This window comes from Peromyscus leucopus, chromosome 7 (assembly GCF_004664715.2).
Source record: "Peromyscus leucopus breed LL Stock chromosome 7, UCI_PerLeu_2.1, whole genome shotgun sequence".
Taxonomy (NCBI): Eukaryota; Metazoa; Chordata; class Mammalia; order Rodentia; family Cricetidae; genus Peromyscus; species Peromyscus leucopus.
In genome coordinates this window covers 12,497,474-12,522,308 of record NC_051069.1, presented here as the reverse complement: position 1 = coordinate 12,522,308, position 24,835 = coordinate 12,497,474, and the positions used below count along the sequence as shown (strand labels likewise).

General features: G+C 46.8%; 1 protein-coding gene across 1 annotated transcript in view; it reads right to left on the bottom strand.

Annotated features, from left to right (window-relative positions):
- The window catches only part of Thsd4 (thrombospondin type 1 domain containing 4), a 573,943-nt gene that overhangs the window by 443,767 nt on the left and 105,341 nt on the right, over positions 1-24,835 (bottom strand). Inside the window, exon 5 of the mRNA XM_037207445.1 lies at positions 2,718-3,165. Coding sequence (XP_037063340.1) covers positions 2,718-3,165 — 448 coding nt within the window. The remainder of the gene's footprint in view (positions 1-2,717; positions 3,166-24,835) is intronic.

The following is a 24,835-nucleotide window of genomic DNA, read 5'->3' as shown; positions in this document are numbered from 1 at the left end:
CTTCAGTCTCCTCAGTATATTTACTCTGGCTCCCAGGGAAGCCATAGTTCTACCTAATGAGAGCAAGTCTGCTATTGTCAGCACAGATACAGCAGTGTGTGTGCTTGAAAAACGCAAGCCAAGGGACCGAGGGACCAGAGAGCTGACTGCCTCACTTCTGTTTGTCCGTACCATTCCTAGCTCTATTTTGTTTGGTTTCTCCCCCTCCCCCGCCCCATTTTGGTTTAGTTTTTGGAGACATGTTCTTTCTATGTAGCCCTCACTATGTAGAACAGGCCGGTCTCCAACTCATGGAGATGAGCCTGACTCTGGCTCCCAAGTGCTAGGATTAAAGACATATGTTATCACACTTAGCCCTAGCTCCCTATTTTGCAAATAGTAACTGGATAATAAATTGATATGCATGGGGCTGGAGAGATGGCTCATGGGCCAAGATCACTTGTTCTTCCAGAGAACCCAAGTTCAGATTCTAGTACCTACTTCAAATGACTCACAAATGCCTATAACTCCAGCTCCAGGGGATCTGACACACTCTTCTGGTCTCAAGTACTCATGCACACATAGCATACACCCTCTCTCTGTGTCTCTGCATACATGTGTCTCTGCTTCTCTCTCATACAGACATTTTTAAAAAAAAAATGCAAATCAAATGAAAGAAGGACTAAGCAGATGATGGTTCACATTTCTTCCCAGCGTCCCCTGCCTTTTCCTCTCTCTTTACGACTTACTTTGATCTCAGATTTACAAGATGTACTTGTCAATGGGAGAATATGTTCTACTTTAACAAAGAATTGATTTCATTTTAATAGAACAGCGATGTTTATTTGAAACAAGAGCCACATCTGATCCTGTAGGCAAGTAACTCCTTACTTTTTCAATTCACAAAACATTTTTAGACACACCTCATTTGAGCCTCATAACAACACTATAAAGTAGATGTGACTTTTTTTTTTTTCATTACAGAGGATCAAATGTAGAGCCTTATGCATGCTAGCCAAATGCCCAACCACAGAGCTCCATCCTCAGTCCAATAAGACAATGGGGCTTTCATCTTCCATGGCATGGAATTCATTGCAATTTGGCTGGCTGGCTAGCTATGGCTTCAGAAAAATGAGGGCTTTATAGAAATGGATAATCCCCGAAATCTCACCACAGAGGAACAGGCTAAAAGGCAAAGTAGGCATTTGGAGGAATTATTAAGATCACAAATTAAGTCACTTCTATGGACTCCATAGCAGGAAATAGATTTTTAATGAGGAAATTGAAGCTAATATGTAGCAGCTGCCCTGTTACCCACTGACGAGTATTAAGGCAGATTAAATTATTAATGAAAACTGTAGCAACTTAGAAACTTAACCTCTTCCCCGTCCCCCTTCCTCTCCCTTCTCTGCCGGGTTCAGCACCGCCATTAGAAGCAGTGTACCCGATCACACAGTTTGTGACCACCACTTGCTTTCCTATCAGTAGCTGTGGTGGCCCCAAGTTGGTGAACCTTGCTTTGCAAATGAAAAACAGCGAGGGCAGCAAATCCATAGAGTCAGGCAGAGGATCAGAGGAGGCAGAAGAAGCAGCGCCTGAGAGGGCTGGCTTGAGGTGGGTGATTCATTAAAGCAGAGATTATTGAAACACGGGAAGAAGGAGGGATCAGCAACCACTTATTGAACTAATGTCCAGAGTGAGTATTCAGACCATCCGCACCGTGACAGCTATTCAAATTCTTAAAATCCTTGAAGATACTCCCTCAGGTGAGAACGTTGTTGCTGGCCAGAGCACGCTGCCTGCATCTACTATCCCAGCTGTCCTGCTTTCTCTCCTAACATGGGACTCTTCATGATCTCACCACTTTCTCCTTTGGGGCACATCACCTGAAGTGTTGACTCTATGGAGTAGCGAGGTGCCTCCAAGAAGATTGCTAGGTTGCTCCTCCCCAAATACCTACTTCCTTGGCAGCCAAACTTCACTTGACCCATAGACTCATGAGCAAAGAATAAAGATTGTTGAGGCTAAGGAGATGGCACATCCTGTCAAGTGCTTGCTACAAAAGGGTGTGGTGATGTGTGCCTATAATCCCTGTGCTGCAGAGACAGAAAAAGAAGGATCCTTGGGGCTTGCTGACCAGCTAGAATAGCTGAATCAGCAAGCTCCAGAGTCAACAAGACCATGCCTTAAAAAATAAGGAGGAGCTGGAGACACGAATCAGCAGTTTAGAGTATATACCGCTCTTCCAGAAGACCCAGGTTTGGTTCTCAGCACCCACATCAGACAGCTCACAACTGTCCAGTTCCAAGGGACCCAAAGGTCCTATTCTGGCCTCCACATGCTCCTGCGCCCACATGATGTATATAAATGCACAGAGGCCCCCACACATACACAGAAATAAAAATAAAAAAATCTTTAACAAGAAAAAAAAATAAATTAAAAATAAGGTAGAAAGTGAGTGAGGAAGACATCTGACACAGGTCTCTGCCCTAAACACACCTGTGCACACACGTAAATAGGTACACACACACACACACACACACACACACACACACACACACGCGCCGCGCGCGCGCGCGCCGCGCAACACATACAGGTAAATATATGAAGGGAAAAGAGAAGAGATGAAAGGCTTGTTAACATGGTCCCCCTCAACCTTCCCTGTACTGGGTGCCAGCTGCCCCGAAATGAAGACAAGCAGCTTCCTCCAAGCCCAGACTGAGGTGCTGTGTACTCACATTGGTGTTGCACAGTTTGTACTGCCGATAGGCCCCGATGCAGGAGATTGCTGTAGATCGCAGAGGCTGGGAAAAGGCCTGAGCTGCCCCCTGGGGCCTGGCACCACTGTTACTGCTCAATTCCGGGCTGTGGAAGAGACCTGGAGCTGCAGGATAGCTCTGATCATGAGTCAGAGGCAGCTGGTAGATAGAGGCCTCAGAAGCCGGCAGTCCAGAACGGGGGCCACTGTCACTTTGGTAGAGAGGTCCATTGTGGGAGAACTGGTGGGCTGGTGGGCTGTAGCCCTGCCTAGAAGCAGATGCCTCCTGGGACCTGGAATGCCGGGATGAAGGCCTTTGTCTCCGAAGCCTCTGTGGAGTATGTGTGGTATCCGTCTGCAGCGGTAAGATGTAGGGCGCCTTCCCGTAGCCATACTTGCCAGGGCCGATGGGACCTCGGGTCCTGCTCCTAAAGATAGGCACACAACAAAGACCAACAGAGTCATGCGAATTGGTATACCAAAGCTCAAGAGCTCTGGACCCATGGCCCAGAAGAGACATCATGGAAGCCAAAGCAGAGGCTCCCTAGAGACTAAAGTTGGATGGAGGTAGGAATCAGTGGTCGGATGGCCTGCAGAAAATGTAAGAGGTTAGACACAAAGTTAGAATCACAAGCTGTGGTCAGTGTAAGGTTGCTGCATCATGAAGCTTGAGCATTTCCGCAGGAGCTACTCAGGGTTTCTGAGACCTGTAAACACACAGTTGCAACTTCAGCAACAATTACTTTCCCATTCACTTTCCCCCCTTATAATGTGTTTTGTTTTTTTCTCACTCAGCTGTGTCTAAATTTCTCATGATCTCCATGACCATGCATATCCAAAGAACTTACTTTCTTGGGTAAGTGGAGCTTAGCCTGAACCATGACATCCCACTACAGTCCTGAGACCTACCTTGCACTGACCTTAAAAGACCAGTGGGTAACAAGCGATTGTCTACCATTCCATGATTCCTGAGGAAACCCATGCTAAGCAATGAGCTGTCCCTGTGCTGGCATATGACTCTTCAGATTTTGTAAAGATGAACTGCCTGCTGAGGCCTTGCAAAAATCGCATGTGCAGTGGATGTGCTCATGAATATTTAACCACTGCATGTCTCCAAGTCAAAAGGCCCTGATTCAAAGCATGTTGCCCCTTTCATGGTATAAATACTCCTCCATGTCCAATCTCATGCCACCAGTGGGAAGATACAGTCGGTTCTAACACACGGTTAAAAAGCAGCGAAGCTGTGGATGGAGATCACCAGTAGAGAACATCCTCCACATGCACGAGGCCTGCCTTCCATCCCCAGCACCAGTGCTGCAAAGGAAAACCCAGTCGAGTCCAGAACTCAGCTGCCTGTCAATTTAGTCAATTAGCTTTTATTTTTACTTGTGTCAGGGAGGGCAGAAGAGGGCACCAGATCCTCAGGAGCTGCAGTCACAGAAAGCTGTAAGCTGCCCGATGTGGGCACTGGGAACGGAACTCAGGTCCTCTGCAAGAAGAGGACCCACTCTCCAGCACCACACACATGTCAATTTGTTATGCAAACACTGGGGACAAAATGCAGAGCGAGCCAGGCGGTGGTGGCGCACGCCTTTAATCCCAGCACTCGGGAGGCATAGTCAGGTGGATCTCTGTGAGTTCGAGGCCAGCCTGGGCTACCAAGTGAGTCCCAGGAAAGGCACAAAGCTACACAGAGAAACCCTGTCTCGAAAAAACCAAAAAAAACAAAAAACAAAAAACAAACAAACAAACAAAAAAAACCACAGAGCGAGGAATGGAGCAGAAAAACAAAAGGGAACCAGGAACATGTTCCAGGACCCCAACCTCACAACCTAAAACAACCAGGCAGAATGCAGATGAGGGTACGACCCTTAGAATTAATCTACTTCGCTGTGTCTGGGGGGATTCTGAGGCAACAGGAAACGCACGTGCCCAAGAGATCTAAGAAGGTATCCTGGTCGTCGAGAGGAGATTCACCCGGCGGCATCCACCACTCTGCAGAAGGACTTAAGCAATTCCATTCTTATTTGAGAAATGACTACACTGGATGAAATGACCGCCAAGGTTGCTCCAACTCTAAAATTATATGCTTCCATAATAATTAATTCTACATTTATGTAAAACTGGAAATGTGCCCAAGGGTTTCTACAGGATGGCCCCATTAAAATAAGCACATTAAAATAGCAATCAAGGTGAAACATTGATTTTTGCCCTCCTGGGGAAATTCTTTCTCCACTCTATATAGCATGAATATAAAATTTAACAGAGCACAACTAATTATTAACATCTTTATCACTAATTGCACCTCCATTCTTGGCTGATACGGTTTTGAATTAAACTAAGCAGCAGTATTTATTTTACCTTCAGGCATTTCTCAATTAATCTTGGCAACACTTGGGACTCAGTTAATGGTGGAGGCTTTAACAGATGCCATTAAGAAGTTAGTCTTCGAATACATATAGGACTTGGACCCCGTTTGCCTTGTTCTTTCTTGCGGCAGGCCAGGTAAAATGAATGACATCATAGGAAGGCAAAGGAAGGAATTTTGCAGTGTGTATGTTTTTAAGTTCTGAAAATCTACCAAAATTGAAATCCAGCCCCAAAGTAAGTGCTCAGTGGAGACTCTAGCTGAAGGTAATGGAGAAACCCAGACAACCGGGGAGAACATCTCACAGTTGCTGGTGCCGAAGACCTTGTGGGGATGCAGGTTCTGGGGTGCAGAGGTGGCTCACTTGGTAAAGCACTTGCTGTGCAAGCATGAGAAGCTCAGTTGATCCCCCCAGATCACACACAAAAAAAGCTGGCTTGCTGGCCAGCCAACCTAGCTGGCCCAGTGAGCCCCAGGTCCATGAAGAGACTTTACTTCAAAATGTTAGGAGGTGAGTGATTAAGTAAGACACCTAACTTTGACCTCTGGCCTCTTCATGTGAGTGTACACACACACACACACACACACACACACACACACACACACACACACACCACGGGGATTGGGAGTGAGGCAGTGCACTTTGGTTTGAGAGGTCTGGGATGGAGCTGGAGACCCTGCATTTCCAGCAATCTCCCAGGGGAGCCCAGAGCTGTTGGTCCACAGACACAGATCTTTGAGGAACAAAGTCACGGAACTGAACTGAACTGAACTACCAAACAAAGGGGTCAAAATTCAAGATCAGAAATGATGGGTTTTAGTGAAGAAAAAGGTAGCAATGGCCGTGAAGCAAAACCAAACAGCCCTCTGCATCTGTGGCCTAAGGTCTAAATGTCTGCTTGCCTGTGGACAGGCGCCCTGCTCTCTCTCACTCAGCACACACTGATGAAGCCTGCTTAATAACACTCGTGGGCAGCCGAGCAAGGAGCTGCTGGGATGGATGACTATGGAAACATCTTCCCCAAAGCAGACCCTCACCCCAAAGGGTAAGACACATATACAAACGTCTAGTTTTCTATTCACATCGTCATCGGCTGTGGGGTGGGAGGAGGGGGAGGGCGTCTCTTCCCAATACTCTAAAACCGTTCAAAATATCCTGGAACCCCCCACCTTTGGAAAGACAATGATGTGAAAGCATTAAATGGTAGTTTGAGTCTGATAAACAGACTACGATGAGCAAGCAAGTCAGACATGATTGTGAGCAGTTTGATTTCTGAGTCCTTGACTGCTAACATAGGGTAACAGCAATAGAGCTATCCCCACTTGGCTGGGACAGCATCTGTTTTCCTTGTGACCTATCAGAGCAAACAACCCTGGTGGTTCAGGGTGGCCTCTTCCTCACCAAGACAGAGACCATCTGGCCACCTGCAGGGGGTCTCCACAGAATGGGGTAAATTTACACAGTGTTGTGACAATAAGCACAGATGTGCCCATGGGGCCCCATGTGAATGTTTAACCCTTCTAGGAGAGCATGCAGTAGCTGCCTAGGGGGGATGATAAGCTGGCTTATTCTTAAGCTTTGTCAGAACCAAGCTGTGGAATTTTACTTTAGGACTCTACTTGACAACATTTTGGCTAACTGTTAAAAGTTAAGCAACATGCTGGTCAGTTTTAACTGTCAACTCCACAGCATCTGGAGTCACCCAGGAAGAGCAGAAGGTTAGATTGAGTAGGTTAGATTGGCCTGTAGGCATGTCTGTGGGGACTGTCTTGTTAGTTGATATAGGAAGACCTAGCCCATGGTGGGTGGCCCCATTCCCTAAACTGGGCCCTGAACTATGTAAGGGTGGAGAAGGCTGGTTAAGGGCAAGCCAGCAGACAACCTGGATGCACTCATTTCTGTCTGCTCTTGTAAGGATTGGTTGCTACCTTGACTTCCCCACAATAATAGACCATCACCCGGACCTGTAAGTCAAATAAACCCTTTCCTCCTGTGTGGCTTTGAATCAGGGTCTTTGTCACAGACATAAAACCAGAACCAGCAATAAGACAGAAAAGTTGCAGTTCAGAGATCAGAGATATGAAAGCCACAATGCTGCAGTGGTCTAAGACACACACCCCTGAAGCCAAGAATTATGAGTTTGAACCTCAGCTCTGCCACTCAAAAAAGAGGCCATCCAACTAGCATAGGAGCACTGAATAAGCTACTTGATCCCTGTGCCTTAGATTCTGCAGACGGGGTCAGAACTAGGTCACTGCCCAGTGAAGCACTAGGGTGCGACATTTCAGGAGATACCCAGGACAGGCAAGTGATAGCTAGAGCTGTTAGTGGTGATGTTTTTTTTATGTTAACCTCTGTCTCACTCCAACCCCAGGGCTAAACCCATACTCATTCATGAAGACGGCATCACAATTTCAACATCCTGACTACATCACAGTCCTGATCATCAAGTCCTATGCTTGACCCTAGGCTAGCCTTGGGGTACAAGTAAATCCCCTAGAGTGTGTGTGATCACAATAAGCTTGTGATTTGGCAGGTTTGTAGGGAGGGCTGATTCTGCTTTGGTTACAAGCCCCTGGTGTCAGCCACCCAGCAGTTTCAGGGCTACAGTTCAGCTGTAGCTCCTAGGCATTGCCACACACATCTGGAACACGCACACCCCAGTCTGGGCTCAGCATCATAGGCTAGTTCTTCAGAACCTCTCTCCGGGTGACCATCAGAACCACCTAGAGCACCTGTTACAACAGATCCTGAAGCTCCACCTGCCGAGTCAGACTTGGGCCTGGGAATCTGTATTTCCAACAAGCCAAGGGAGGTGCTTTCACTCTTGTCTAGGGGAACACACCGTGAGGACTGCTGGTCAGTCTACAGCACCCCACCCCAGACATAAACTGGCTCTCACACTTGCCCCTCTTCTCAGCAGGAAGCCCACTGCTTGGCCAGTGGAGATGCCTGCTGCATCTTCTGTCCTCTAGGTCCTGGACGGACCAGTTCTGCCACCATCCCTTCGGCGTCTCTCCAGGCCTTCCCAGTTGTGGTCTGTATCGCTTCCTTCGCTCATGCTGCCTTCCCAGCAGAGGACCTGGAATGCACACCTACCAACTGCTGAGGTTCTTCTCAGCAACCCTCATCCCGATCCAAACTCCAATACAGCCTGCACAGAAAACACGTCCGTCTTTGACCTCCCAATGGACCCCACGGAGCTGTCGTCATACAGCCATCTTTCTTACGGGTGATTCCATTCCTGCTTGAGTCACTAGAATGCAGACTCCCTGCGGGCTAGGTCTTACTCATCTCTATCTCCATAGCCTACCACAATGACTAGTACATAATAGGCATTCACTTCCACTAACTAACCACTGATGGGCTGGAGAGATGGTTCAGAGGTCAAGAGCACTGATTACTCTTGCAGAGGACATGTGGGTTCAATTCCCCGCATCCATACAGGGGCTCACAAACCTTCTCTAATTCCAATCCCAGGAGATCTGGCCTCCTCAGAAACTGCACACACATAGTGCAGAGATATAAATGGAGGCAAAACATTCATACGCATAAAAATTAATTTAATTGAAAATAATAATTAACCACTGAAAACAGTAAAGCACAAATGAATGGCTCCAGTCACTGACACCCAAGGGAAGTAAGCCTCTATTGCATTTCTTTCATTTCTTTGATGTGAAATAGCCAAAAGTCTGAGTAGTGATAAAATATACTAAGATCAAGTGAAATATTGTATTTTATCTAAAGAGTATTAATTAGGGGCTGGAGAGATGGCTCAGTGGTTAAGAGCACCAACTGCTCTTCCAGAAGTCCTGAGTTCAATTCCCAGCAACCACATGGTGGCTCACAACCACTTGTAATGAGATCTGGTGCCCTCTTCTGGCATATAGGCATACATGCAGGCAGAATACTGTATACATAAATAACTAATTTAAAAAAAGAGTATTAATTAACTGTGGTCGCAAGGACAAGGCCACTTCCCTCTATGTAGGAATCAAGTGTTCTTTGTTGGGTGGGAAACTTCTCAACACCTAGAGAAGAAACAGGTCCTCGGACTAGGAAGGAAGGTCCAAAAGAGCTGAGTCACCCCCTCTATTCTCAAAATGAGAGAAAAAAATAGGCTGGACAGATAGCTTAGTCAGTGAAGTAATTGCCTCGCAGGCATGGGGACCCTGGTTAAATCCTCACAGCCCACATTTCAACAGCCAATGGGGAAGTGAGCTTGTAATCTCAGCACTGGGGAGGCAGAGATGATGGGCAGACCCCTAGGGCTTGCGGACCAGACAGATAGCCTGGCCTATTTGTGAGTTCCAGGCTAGTGAGGAACTCTGTTTAAAAAAAAAAAAAAGAAAGAAAAGAAGAAGGAGGAGGAGGAGGGAAGGAAAGAAGGAAGGAAGGAGAAGGGGAGAGGGAGGGAGAGGAGAGGGAGAGGAGAGGGAGAGGGAGGGAGGAGAGGAGAGGAGAGAGAGAGAGAGAGAGAGAGAGAGAGAGAGAGAGAGAGAGAGAGAGAACACTAAGAAATAACACCCAGGTCACACACATGTGTATATGCACACACATGAACATGCAAATGCATCCACATACATTTTTTTTAAAGGAATGAAGAATTTAGAATTTCAATCTGTGCATGCCTATCTGTTTAGCTAAAAAGCCACTCAGGCAAGGCTAACACAGCCACTTGTAACCAATAGATGGCTTGCCACCTCTTAGTTCCCAGCATGGGCATAGAACAGGCAGTGAGGGGCCTTTGGGAAGCAGGCCTGTTTGTGTTTCTTATACTTTCCATGTTTATTTCTATTCTGTTTTCCCTATAGCTCAGTCAGGTCCGTACAAGAGGCCCAGCCCTCAGCTGTGCTAACATTAATCACATTCAAGGATCCAAGATCCCGGAGAGCAATAGCCCCTGTGACTGCCACCTTCAAGATGCCTGAGAGCTGAGGGGAGTGAGAACTCTGCAGAGGGGCCACCTAAGGGTTCTGGTGCTCCGAGTGTGCCAAAGCCTCCTTGCATGGCTTTGCTGGGGAAGTGCAGGGCTTTCCACAACGAGAGAAGTAACATTCCTTGCACACAGGTACAGGAGTCAAGTTGCTAGGAGAAATAAGTCTTCCCCAGAGAAGACAGCAATGGTGCTTGGGGACAGAATGATCATATCTTCCTGCAGAGAGCAGACTGGGCTAAGGGTGGATGGAAGTCCCTGCACGAGATTCTGTTGAAAACATGGCCCATACTGTGTCTAATAGAGAATGCCCACAGGAGTAGAAGAGGTCCTTCCTGCCACATTCTAACTATTGACTGCTCTTCAGCAAGCAAAAACACTTACTAAGTCAGTGTTTTTTACACGCTAGTGTAAGTACCAAATTCTAGCATTCGGAAATGTGATGCTATGTATCACAAACTCCCAAGTACAGAGATGCTGAGTCTGAAGGTTGCCTCTACTCCTGACTCAAGACATACATGGGCAACCTCCTGCTCTCTCTTCCTTCCACATGGTCCTTGAAGCCAGGAAAAGCAGGAGGGAAATAGATTTGCAATGATGACCATCACTCACAGTTCATGGTAAGAGCAAACGTTATCTCTTAAAAAAGCTTTTAGTACTGTTGTAAAACAGGGCCTTCTGGACATGACAGAGCACTCAGGAACTCATAGCTGTAGTTGGTTGTTTTTCACTCTTTTCTATTTGAGGGGCCCGCCACCCAGCTACCCAATAAATCCACACATGAGATTTATTATTACTTATGAATGCCTGGCCTTAGCTTGGCTTATTTCTAGCCCGCTTTTCTTAAATTATCCCATTTATCTTTTGCCTCTGGGCTTTTACCCTTCTCTACTTCTGTTTATCTTTCTTCTTTTACTCTTTACTCTGTTGCTGGCTGTATAGCAGGATGGCTGGCCCCTGTGTCCTTCTCTTTTCCTTTTTTTTTTTTTTTTTTTTTTTTTGCTCCTTCCTTGATCCTCTAACGTTCTTCTCCTTCTATTTATTCTCTCTGCCTGCCAGCCCTGCATATTTCTCTCTTCTGCCTCGCTATTGGCTGTTCAGCTCTTTATTAGACCAATCAGGTATTTTAGACAGGCAAAGTAACACAGCTTCACAGAGTTAAACAAATGCAACATAAAAGAATGCAACACATCTTTGCATCATTAGAACAAATGTTCCATAGCATGAGCAAATGTAACACATCTTAAATTATTATTCCACAAGACACAGCAGCTGAGGCTTTCTACACAAAACCTGTACAAGACCAAGCCAGCCAATATTCCAGTGTGGGTGGAGAGGGAATCAGGAGACCCCACCCCTAGCTTCAAGTTATTGGCATTTGGTGGCTGCAACTGAGAAAGAGTCCTTTTCCTCTGGCGGATGTGGCCTCTAGTAGGTTGCCCATGCTCCACTGAATGGCCTATACCCATGCGCATACAGGCAGCTCTAATTGGACCCAATGATTATAAAGAAAAGGCAAATGGGCTATAAAGTTGGGTGAGGAACTTCTGGGGATATCTGGAGGAGTTGGAGAAAAAGAAGAGTAGAGAGGATCAAGACACACTGTATGAATGCATGTATGAAATCCTCAAAGAACAGATGAATACGATTTAAAAACAAAAACCATTTTAAGGGTTTTTAGGGACTAGGACTATATAGGTCAGCTGACAGACAACTTGCTTAGCCAAACGCAAAGCCCTGGGTTCCTGTAAAAACTAGGTGTGGTAGCACACACCTGTAATCTCAGCATTTGGGAGGTGGAGGACCAGGAGTCCAAAGTCATTTCCAGCTACATAGTGAATTTGAGGTCAGCCTGGGCTACCAGAGACATCTCAAACAAAAAATAAAGATTGTGCGCGCGCACGCACACACGCACGCGCGCGCACACACACACACACACACACACACACACACACACACACACACCAGTAGGAACTACCTCTAACAGCTGTTTCTCTCAGTGCTGGCAGATGTGCAAGAAACAAGGTCTGCTGAACCTGTAGCACCCTGGTACTCTAGCAGGAGGGATGGTCTGAGGATCATTCCGAGCATCTCTTTCAGTAACATCTTCTCTTTCCCAGAGCTCATTTCCAGAATGAGACTGAGGACTGTAACACCATAAAAGAGCCAGATATCGTGAATGGGGCATGGTGGCATATGCCTGTCAACCCAGCACTCAGGAGGCCGTAACTGGAGTACTACTGGAAGTTCAAGGCCAGCCTGTGCTACAGTAATGAGTTCAAGAAGAACCTAGGTTACAGTCTGAGATCCTGTCTTGATCACAAGGGAAAGGAATCTTTAGGTGTGGGCTGTGTTGGTGAAGAGCCAACATCTAGGCTGCAGAGGGCTGAAGTACAGCTTCTACCACAGGCAACGGAGAAGGGTTAGGGCCTTTGAATCATCCTGTCACCCTCAAGGAGAGCATGAATCGGTGTAGCAGACAGACAAGAGAGGAACTGAGGGGCAATAACCAGAGATCAGTAGGAGGCTGCAGCCCTGGCTGAGTACAGAGAGGACCACATGCTTTGGGGAAAGTCTGTTACCAGCATGGCAGCTGCCTAGGACATGGCAGTAAGCCACGTCGCTACCTGAATTGTGACTGTGGATCACAATCCCGAAGCACACACAGTCCGTATGCCCTTCAGCAGGGGAATCCAGAGCCAGCTGTGTTATGATACATTCAGATACTGGAGTAATGAGGAAGCCATCTGAAGGACAAGGCAGGGAGGTGCCCATACACAGAAGCAGCTCTCCAAACTACAGTAAAGTGAATGAGAACAGAACACAGAGGACACTAAACTCGGGACTTAAGGGGCCCCTGTTCCTGGGGGGGGGGGAGTGGAACACATACAATAAATGCATGCATGCCCAAGTTACATTTCAGAGCCAATCAAAACAGAACACTTGGGAGACTGGAGAGGTGACTCAGCAGTTAAGAGCCCTTGTTGCTCTTCCAGAGGACCCAGGTTTGATTCTCAGCACCCACACGGCAGCTCACAAACATGGGACTCCAGTTCCAGCGGATCTAACGCCACCTTCTGGCCTCTCCAGGCACTTGCATGCGTGTGGTACATACATGCAGGTAAAACACTCATATACATAAAATAATAATTAAAAAGTTTAAATGGAATATTGATTTCTTCTGGGCACAAAGCCTAAGAGGACGGACTAGAGAGAGATCCACTTGATTTCCTACTCTTGGGTACTACCATTGCCTCCTCACAACACACACACACACACACACACACACACACACACACACACACACACGGGCTTACAATACATGAAGGCAATATGCAACACACTCAATTGTTTTCACACCACGTCTACAAAACCCACCATTTATCTCAGTGTGGAAGTGGAAGCAGATGTCTCCCGGCAGAACTGCCCCGATGTAGTGTCAAAGGGAGAACTCAGTGAGGACTCTTAATTCTTGTATATGCAGATGTCTTGAGAAGGAACATAAAATATCCACTTATGGACCCCCCCAAAGGCTGGGGTGGAAATATCAGAAGCCAAAACATTCTTCTGAACTGTAGTCCACAGCAGAGAAGGTGCGTACTCCCAGAAAGATTCTAGATGAAAAACCAAGCAGGGGTGAGAGGTAGGGTGTCAAGGTCATCACAAGGGAACCCACAGAAACAACTAACTTGGGCTCACAGAATCTGGACCAACAGCTAGGGACCCCCCACGGGACCGAGCCAGGCCCTCTATATAAGTGTGGCAGTTGTATAGCTTGATCTGCTGTGGACTCCTAGTGGTGGGAGCGGGATCTGTCCCTAACCCTTTGGCTGGCTTCCAGGAACCTAGTCCTCATACCAGGTTGCCTTACCCAGCCTTAATACCAGGGGAGGAGCTTAGTCCTGCCTCAACTTGATATGCCATGCACATGCTTAAATGCCCAACATTTCTAACCAATGGGCCAATAAAGCCCATGGCTCTAGGCTAATTCATAGAGACCAAAGGCTCTGTGTTCCAATAAACCAATCAAAGCAGTCCCAAGCCCCTATGTGGAAGAAAAAAGAGCTAGCAAAATTAGACCAGTGGTCAGTGGCCATCTGCAAAGTTCTCAGAGCTCCAAATCACAGGGAGAAGTTAAGAGGGCGTAGAACCAAGGACCAGAAACATATGTGTTCCAAAGCTGTTATCTGAAGCAAGCTGGGCAGGAAGGGGTTTGCGGCCGAGGGTTGGAAGAGGCTTCTTCTCCCTGAAGCTCTGTTCCTGTTCCACCACCTGCCAAAGGGGAAAAGAGATCACGCACAGCCAGGGTTCAAAGCGGCTTTAAGCAAATGGTTTCGGTTGAGTGCAGATGTCCTTTTAGAAGTTCAGAAGACTGTAGCTCCCACCAGGGAGGGGCTGGGCAATAAAAATCAAGACAGTGAAAACCATCGCTTTCCTGGCTGACTACTGCGAACAAACGCATGATGAGGGCTTGACCAGATCTGCCTCTGTTCCCCACGACTGGTTAAGATGAGGGGCAAAAGGCAGAGTAGGAGACAACTGACAGGCTGTCTCTGCGCCTGATGAAAGGAAGGATCCCCTCCCCCCAACACTGTGTAGGCAGGGAGAGGGAGGGACTTGTGGTGTGGTGAGTGTGTTTTCCTCAAGGTAAAGGAAAGCTGTTCCACAGGGGCATTCGGGGATGCGCCCAGAAGTCAGGAGTCAAGGGACACGGGCAACAGAAGTGGATGAAAGGTGGTTCTGGAGCGACTCCAAGTTGATCTTTTTAGATTTTAGTGATGTTCGTGTATATGGTACGTTTGTCTTTGTGTATGTGTACATGGCACAAGTGTGCAGGTGCCCGAAGAGGAGGGCACTGGGTACCCTACCCCGAAGCTGGAGTTACAGACAGTCGAGAGCCACCTAGCATGGGTGCTGGGACCTGAACTAAGGCCCCCGGAAGATCCACAAGCACTCTTAACTGCTGAGCATCTCTCTAGTCACAGGACTAGGAGTTTAAAAGGCTTTTTTTTTTTTTTTTTTTTTTTTTTTTTTTTTTTGCATGAGGAAGCCAAGCTTTAAGAAGACATTATCCTTGGCGACCTCTCCACTGCCGCTGAGTGGGTGAAGTTCATAGGGTGGTACCGGCACACTATCACCCTCCAAAATAAACCAAAGCAACAACCTTCAGAACAGACCTGGTCCTCCTGGGAAGAAGCCCTGGAGAAGACTTCAACTCCCACTCCAGACATTGTCTTGAGGCATCTTCTTTTCCAGAATCATGCTGCAAAATCAGCTATGTCCCCAAGAGCAAGTCCAAGTCGCCCGCTATGCTCACCTGTGCTGTGTACCTGGGGGGCCCCGGCTGCCAGGGCAGCTCTGGAGCTGTGTTATTCAATGTGACCCAAAGGGAAGAAATAAGGACAGGCGAATGGGCGTTAGGGAAAACCAGCTCCCATACAGCAGGACAATCAATGGTCAAACAGAAGCCAAGATGGCAACTGGAGCCAAACGGGTCATTCATTCCTCACGGGCACCTGAGAGCACAAGGCAGCGTGTCCTCCCACGGGGGAAATCACTTGGATCAGAGGAAGGGGCATCCTTTGGAAGTGAACCAGCGGAGCTCTGAGAGAGAGGCATTCAAGCAAAGACGGTTTTCACACCCTACGTTCTGCTCAGCAAGGCATCCCTGAGGGTGGTGTAAGGGGCGCGGGGGTGGGGGGCAGGGGTAAAGTTTAACTGGCCCTAGAGGTGGTAACATGGGAGGATGTAGGAAGACCCCAGATATCCCATCAGCCTGGCTGGCTAGGCCCCTCATGACCTGTGACACATGGGCAAGCCCCTGCGCGGCTCCTCCGTCCAGCAGCTAAAGAGAGACAGCCATGCCTGTTCCTTCTGGCTAGTGTTCAGACTTGGTGAAATCACTCCCAGGAAGTGCTGAGCACAAGGCAGGGCTGCGGTGGCTACTCCCCAGTGGTGGTTCCCATGAAGACTGCACTGCTCTAAAGGTTAAAGAGAGAGCCTCTGACCTCAATGTGGGGACCACAGCAGAGGCTGAGAGCCAAACATGGCACTGAGAGCTATGGAACGGCTTTGCCTAAAAGAACAGTGAATGCTTTCATTCTTCTGGTATGAGTAAGAGAAGACCTCTTGGGAGTCCACGCTGCTGCCAATGTGGGCTGTAATCTGAGCTCCAGCAGCTCTTGGGACTACAAGGGTTTAAGGGGAACTGAATGGGATTACCTGCGGGGCAAAGGGCCTGGCCAGGGCAGATACTGAGTGAACATTGGCTCCTAACCCCTCTCCCCTGGGGGGCCTCTGAAACAGTGCCCCTTGCCTCTGCGGCTGACCCTCTGCGGCCTGAAGAAAACTTAAGACTGATTTTCTGCAAGTTCTGCTGAATCCATTAACACAATAATGATAATGATTCTAACATGAATTATGGTTTCTGAGTATCTTTTATGTGACAGGCAGAGGAAGCAATGCTGTTTCCCTTGGATTCTGGATCAATCTCTTCCACTCGGAATTTGTATATTAGTATGCTACTTTCTGTGTGTGTGTGTGTGTGTGTGTGTGTGTGTGTGTGTACATGGATATGCATGTGTGCATGTATGTGCATGTGTACATGGACCAGTATGTGTGCATGTGTGCATGTATGTATATATGCATGTGTGTATGCAGGTGCACATGTGTGTTTATGTGTGTGGAGGTCAGAGGACAAACTTGACTATGATTCATTCCTGCCCTTTCCTTCTTCCTTTGCATTAGGATCTCTTTCTGCCCCAGAGCTGCCAGGCTAAGCTGACTCACCAGTGATCCCCAGAGACCCTCCCATCTCCGCTCTCTCTCCTGTCCCTATGACGACAAGTGCTCACCATCACAAACAGCATTTTCACATGGCTTCTGGGGCTTGGACCCAGAACCTCATGCTTGCAAGGCAACCACTTCACCAAAGGAGCCAACTCCCCAGCCCCTTACACCGTTTTCTATGGGTCCAATTACCATATATCACTCCATCTTTTTCTTTATTAGAAATATGGGGAGGGGGAATCACACATAATTGTGAATCTTCCTTGTATTAAACGACTCCCTTTAATTTAAGGGTGCATCTCTTACTCTTAGTTCAGTGAAGGATACAGAGATTCTTCCCAGAGTTTTACCTGACCTCTAAAAATGTTTAGCATAGTATATTTAAATAGTGGTATTCAAAACGCTGTCGCGTCAAACACCTGCCAAGGCTTTCTGCATGTGACCACCACTTAACCACCAATGCAAACAGTAAAATAGGTCATTTTAAAAGAGGAAACTGAGGCTAGGGGACATTACACAGCCTGCCAAGCTGGTAACGCTGTGGTGCACAGATATCATTTATTATATTAATGAATCTTATTGAATGGATGACCGATAAGCTCTTAAGGAACATAGACAATTGCAAATGATAGAGTTTTTAAATGCCAAGTTCACATTCATAGCAGATGATGGACACGAGTGACTTAGAATGAGAAATTACTAGAAAATGAAAAACAAAACAAAACAGAAAACCCTGTTTCTCCCAAAGCCAGAAAGAAAATGTCTTCAGCACTAGAATGAAATGGACTGTATGCTACCCTTGTTGAGGAATAGGGAAATGTCTGCCCATTGCTGCTGCATCCACAGGGGCCCATGAAGATCAGATGTTTCTACAAGGACAAGGCTCATGAGAGATTGAAGAAAATATTGTGAGCCTGGAAAGCAAAACACAGGCCCCAGGGGGCTTGGCCTGGCCTGGACCAGGCAGCTGCAGCAGAGTCCGGAGCAGGCAGAGAATCTCAGTAGTTAAGAACAGGGGCTTGGACTGAGATAGCTTAGTTAGTAATGGGCTTGCCTTACCAACTCAGGGACCTGGATCCAAGCCCGGAACCCACATTAAAAACAAACAAACAAATAACACCCCCCCCCCAAAGGCATGGTGTTTATAATCCTAATGCTGGGAAAGCAGAAATCTCTCTCTCTTTCTCTCTCTCACATACAAGCATGCTCTGGGACTCAGGGCTTGTCAATCATCTATCTAAGCACAGAATGCTTCTCATACTATAAAACGAGGGAGGGACAGTGTGAGTGTTTAGGTTTAGACATGAGCACTGTAAAGTTAAGCCAGAGCCTCAGATGGTGAATTGGCTTCCTTAGCCACTCTGGAAAACTCCCACAAAATCAGTGACTACCCCTCATAGCCCTGGAGATGATACATTTGAAGTCATCATTACTCGCTGAAAGCCAGGTGTCCACAGGACCTTGATCCCTCTGGACCGCAATCCTGAGCCACATGGTGTCTCCAGTAGAGGACACACAACAGTGACTACAGAAGGTTCTATCACCTGCTGACAGAGACATCTTGGTTTGTGTAACAGACTTCACAATGCCCACATAGCAACAAAAACCCTAAAACACATTTCCTATACTGCACCCCACCACTATACAACACATAACTTATCCATATGTTATCTCCTCCAGCACCTGGTGACTGCCAGCGACCCTTAGCTCATGACCACATCCCTTCAGTCTTTAAGAGCAGCATCTTCAGTTCTGCCTCCATATCACTTTGTCCTCTATATCTGCATATCAAACCCTATCTGCCCATTCTGATAATGACTCAAGGTTGCATTTAAGTCCCCTCCCCACACTGTCCCTCCTTTTCCTGCTCACTCCCCTCCTGCTGGTTCCTTTGCCCACTCAAATGTGACATCTACTTTGATGTCACATGTATTCTGCTACTCTCTCTCCCCCGACCATTACAATCGATTCCTCTCCTATTAAGGTCAGAATATATTGACATATGTGCATGAACATGTGGTAATGAAACCCATTGCTTTGTATGCTGACTTGAAATATTAATTGTAAAATTGAAAAAAAAAAAAAAGGACCTCCTGGATAATCCAGGATCATCTCCCCATCCCAAGATGCTTAAATTAATCATATCTGCAAAGACCATTTTCTGAATAAGGAAGCATTTATAGACTCCAGGGATTAGGGACTGAGAGCCTTGGAGGGGGGAAGGAGGGTTATTCAGCCTCCTGCGCAGAGGAAACTGCCACTCTAAGTGAAGTGTTCTGCTTCTTGTTGTTAATGGAAATAAGACAAAGACCTCTACATGCAGGGGAAGGCCTGTGAGGTCGATAAGAAAGCAAGGACCTGAAAGACCCGGGGCTGCCAGAGGGCTGTGAGCACTTTATTCCGAGCACCAACAGAAGGCTGGGAAATACAGTTACAGCGGCCACTCTTCATGCCTCTCCTGTGGTGATGTCCCCTGAATGCACACTGTGAGCTCTGCAGTGGGAAGAGCAAGTTCCCCAGGGTCAAGACCTCTGCACTGAAGTCCCACCCTGCCCTACACTATGGCAAGACAGTGTGGCCATCTTTAATTCAGCGCAGTGTCTCGGGGGTGGCCACGACTGAAGTAATGCACATAAATGATCGTCACTACTACGACAGATTCAGCAGCATGTGCAGGCTCCAGCAAGCAGCGCCAGTGAAGGAAATGCCAGTTACTCACACAGGAAATTCCCCTCCGTCCTTAATGTAGGCAATTGAGGCCACCACTAGGCATGCCCTGAAGCCCCAGGGTTCCACAGTCTAAGCCAGGATCCCCACCCTCCGGATCACAAATATTGTAGGCAGGCTTTTTCCATGGTCTGCTGTCTCTCTCTCTTCTTGAATCAGTTTTGAATGGCTTGGAGAGGGTTCAATGCAGCATTCTTCACAGCGACTGTGATCTTTGTTCTGATAACTAATGGAATACTTCTGACACTTACCAAAATGCCACGAGGAGTGAACAAGGGCTCTTTGGAGGCTTGTCTAAGATCAGAGTAACCAAAGCCTCACGATCTGGCTCCAGTCTTCCCTAACCTACAGGCAGCAATGTACACAGAGGCGAGCCCAGCCCTGTGACAGACAGAGGACTAAGGTTTGGCATCAAAAAACCAAGGTGCATTCAAGCGAAACCAAGGCGCATTCAAGCGCTTAGTCTGCTTAGCATCCACAGGTAACTTCTTGTCAAACAACTCAAGGGCCACGTTGTATTCCTGACTCACAAGGGACGGAAACAAACCTTGGAAGAGGGAGAAAGACAACAACAAAACCAGGACACAGAGCTTGTACGGCAAACACATGGACCTGCTTTCTCCTTGCCTTCCCGGCATGGTCAAAGATGGCTTTCCAAAAAGAAACACCCACCGGCAAGGCATTATGCTTTCTCTTCTCCATACCACGTGGTTTCTAAAAGACTCCCTCAGCCTCACCCTACCCCTGAACCAAGTAATGAAACTCCCTAGGTATCTAGGGAGGGCCGGGAAGAGTGCCTCACAGCAATCTTCCTCTCCAACGTGAAGGGAGCCCTCAGCTCCAGGAGCCCTAGGACAGAATTAACATATTATCCCTGAGTTAAAAATGGGAAAACGTGAATGGCTTAGGACTGAGTGGGTGGAAAGGAGGACCTGGAAAACAGAGGATTGCTACCTGCAGCCAGGGCTGGGTCAGGGCGAGGTGGGACGGGATAAGAGAACCTGTGATGGAGATGTGCTCCTATCTGTCCTGTTGGAAAACTAATGAAGCTTGGCACGCGCGTACATGTGTGTGAGCACACCGCACCCACACACACATTCATACACATAAATAATAAAATTTTTAAAAAATGCACACACATAACACACAAGCACATGCATATAAATACACATGTACATGAGCATGCTTAAACATATACATATAAGAAGTTATAGAACAACTCCCCAAGACTATCTGCTTAATGATATTAAAATAGCTACATTATGTTGTTTTGAGCAGTTTTATATTTTGTGAAGAACTTTTACAGCTGTTACCTCACTTGACTCCCCTCCCCCCTTTGACACACCCCTGTGGTGGACAGAGGACATGCAATTATCCATGTTTTATAGATTACATTAAGCAATTCCCCTAGGTCTTGCCATCAGCCAATGATGAATCTGAGACAGGAAGTGGGACCTAATGACTCCCAGCTCCAGGAACGTCAACAAGGTAAGAAATGGGCGTCCTTCTAATGCAGAAAGCCTGAAACCCGCAGCCCCCTGCCCCCCCCCTAGACCAGTGGAAGTGAAGTGACACTTCAGAAGAATCCATAGGACGAGACAGAAGTCTGAAGACACGGCTTTGAGGAATTGTAACATCCGTGCATAGAGAGGAGAAAGGGAAACTGTTAAATGTTCCAGAAACATGCTTGGAAACATGCCTACGAGCTGAATCTCCTAGCCGCCTTCTTTTCCATTTATGCTGGATGTCGAAAGCAAGGGTAGCATTATTTAAAACAGTAACTGGTGTTAGGGGCTGTAACTCAGCTGGTAGTGAAACGCTGGCTTAGCATGCATAAACTCAAGTTTTGATCCCCAGCCCTGTGGGGATCAAAGGGAAGGGCATCCTCAGCTACATAGTGAGCTCAGGGCCAGCCTGGGCTGCATGAGACCCTGTCATAAACACATACAACAGCCTACCACTGTGACACATAAAAGCCCTTGACGACAAAACCATTTTACTTCACCAGTGTGGAAACGAAGGCCCAGAGAAATGAGGTGACTTCCCCAGACCCGAAGCATTTGTGAGAACTAGGAACAGCTATGGCTTTGGGATGCAGAGCTGTGGACGTTACACCAGCTGCCTCGGGCATGTCTTAACTTCATTATTATAACCACTCCTAATTAATACCACAAGTTGGAATAAAAACACTTAGGGGTAGGGTGGGGAATGTGTGGTTTCCCTCCTTGTTTTTCTGAGAAATATCACCTAATTCCACAAACAATAACCAGGGACACTGTAGAAGGGTGGTAGGTTGTCCAACTTGAATGGAAATTTTCTACCACTTGAAAATCCTAAAGATCTTGAGGTATTCTAGTCTAACTAGGCTGGCTAGTGTCAGCATCAAGGATTTCTATCAACCTGTCAATGTTACTTTACATGGTAAGGAGACTTTGCAGTTAAGATTAAGCCAACAGGGTGCAGTGATGTCTTGGCGGTTAAGAGTGTTTGCTGCCCTTCCAGCGGGCCCAAGTTCAAATCCCAGTCCAAACACATGCCAGGTTGCTCACAACTGCCTATAACTCCAGCTCTAGGGGATCTGACAGCCTCTTCTGGCTTCTGCAGGTACCTGCATGCATGTGCACATACCCACACATTAACACACAAATACATATGTAACTAAAAAATAAAAAGTATCTTTAAAAGACAGTGAAAATATAGAGATTGAGCCTAAGAACTTAGGACAAAATTGTTCTGGATTGTCAGCATAGCCCAGTGAAATCACACAGGTCTGAATAAGAAGGGGGAAGACAGGTCAAGGACAGGAGGAGGAAATAACAGGCTAGAGAGTGAGGCTATAATGAAACAGACAGGGAAGCCACCAGTCTGTGGAGCACAATGTATGTAAATGTTAAGAGTCATTCAGATCTATTCAAGACCATTATTGGAGTTAACCATAGTAAGTTCCCTTTGTGACCACTCCTTCTCATGTTCATTTTCCCGTAAATAAGCAAAGGTGGGGGGGGCAATTTGACTCCCTGATTGGAAGATGGTGGACTTCTCCATGCTGTTTTGGCTACTTTGGGTAAAAGGATCATTAGTCAAACAGCCAGTTAACCTACCATTACACTGGCACCAGCCATCCTGAACACGTCACGGACGTAAGCAGAGAACCACACAAGGATGATGGCTGACTGCACCAGCTCCCGGCCTCAGTTACTTCCACTTGGAATGGTGTATACTGGATATTTTGCTATTACAAGCCTCGCTGAACTGTAGGTGACCTTGAAATAATTTCTTCTTAAGCCACAGGGGGGATAATTTCCTTGGCTGCCTAACAGGGAGCCTGTGACTGGGGCTGAGGAGAAAGACTATGATTGGCCCAAATACAAAACCTCATTAACATGTCAGGTGTACTGTGATTGGTCCAAACACCTCTTCCCTGACTATATAAACAGGTCACTCAGGAACACGTGTGAGCTTCGAGAGACACTCCTCCTGTGCGGACTCCACTGGTGTAGCCACATTAGCCTCAGAAAGGGCCTTTTTTCAAGTAGTCTTTGCCTATTATCAGCAGTAATAGGCAAGAGGCTAACTAGGAACCGTGAGGAAGAAGCAGTGGACGTAACAGAGCAGCTGTGGCAGGGACAGCTAAGCAGTGAGCAGGCTCTGCTAGGAAAGCAATGAGGCTGTAGGAAGCTGGAGAAGAGAACCAACAGGAGCTGGTCACCAGTCAAGTCTCTAGGGATGAGGGAATAGGGGCTCAGACCCAGGGCCAAGAGCTGTAACACAGGCTGCTGGTAAGGGCTAATGAATCCCAACGTCCAGGCCTTCAGGAGAGTTGTTTCACTTGTAGGGCTAAGGGGTGCTCTACTGGAGGCCAGTACAAGAGCTATAACATGGTGCTGTATGGTCTGGAGAGTGACCTATGGTGGCTGTACTTTCAGTTTTGAATAAGGGAGTTTATTACTTTCACAAGCTGAAGTGAAATAATAAATAGCAAGAGATAAATAGACAGATAACGAACATCTTCAAGTTGGATGGTCAAAACATCTAGCAGAGACCAAGGAAGCCCCATTGAGGCAGTCAGCTGGAGTTGCCAAGTGAGCTTTTTCTCCATGGCTGAGCCTCCCACATGGGAGCTTGCTGAGGCTAACCCTCCAGCGTGTCTCTCCCACTGTTCCCATTTTCATATCACAGGGTAAATGACAGGAACCTGTGTCAGAGGTGCTTTACCTTCCAGCTGTTTTCAAGGGCACAAAGGCTTTGTTCCATTGCTTTTAGAAAAATATATTGGATGCTGGGTGGTGGTGGCACATGCCTTTAATCCCAGCACTCTGGGGGCAAAGGCAGACAGATCTCTAAGTTCAAGGCTAGCCTGGTCTACAGAGCCATTTCCAGGCAGCCAAGTCTACACAGAGAAACCCTGTCTTGAAAAAAAAAATTGCTAAAAAATATTTTTCAAATACACACACACACACACACACACACACACACACACACACACACAGCCTATCCTGGAACTCACAGAGATCTGCCTGCCTCTGCCTCCGCCTCCCAAGTGCTAGGATTAAAGGTGTGCGCTACTACTGCCCGGCTTCAAATATATGTATGTATGTATGTATGTATGTATATGTGTATGTGTATGTATGTATGTATTTTTCCAATATATTTTCATAAAACATATTCTGATTATGCTTCTCTCCCCCAACTCCTTCCAGATAATTTCCACCTCCCCACCTCCCCAAATCCACACCCTTTCTTTCTTTCTTATTACAAAGTGAACAGGCATCTAAAAAATAGTAATAATAAGTAAGATAAAATAAAAACAAACAGGTCAGAATAAGACAAAATAAACTGGGGAGAGGGGGGAAGAGCCAAAGAAAAAGCACAAGAAACACATATAGACCAGAGATACACACCTTCGTACACATAGAAATCCCATAAAAACACAAAACCGGAAATCATAATATATATATATATAAGTGAGACACCTGTAAGGTTAAAAAAAAAATGCCTAGACAAAGCATTATAAGACCAAAAGAAAAAAAATACCCAGGGAGATTCCATTGGGGAAAACTAAATTTCCTTTGCAAGCGGACCTGAGTGGAGCTAGCTTCTGGGTAAGGGATGAGTGAGAGCTGTGTCCACTTCCCCTCTCAGTGCTCGGACCCCATCTGGCCCAAACCTTTACAGGCCCTGTGTATGCTGACCCAGTCTCTGTGAGTTCATATGTGCTTCAGTACAAAGTCTTTGTTTTTTATCTAATTCTTTAAATTAAAATATGAATACGTTATT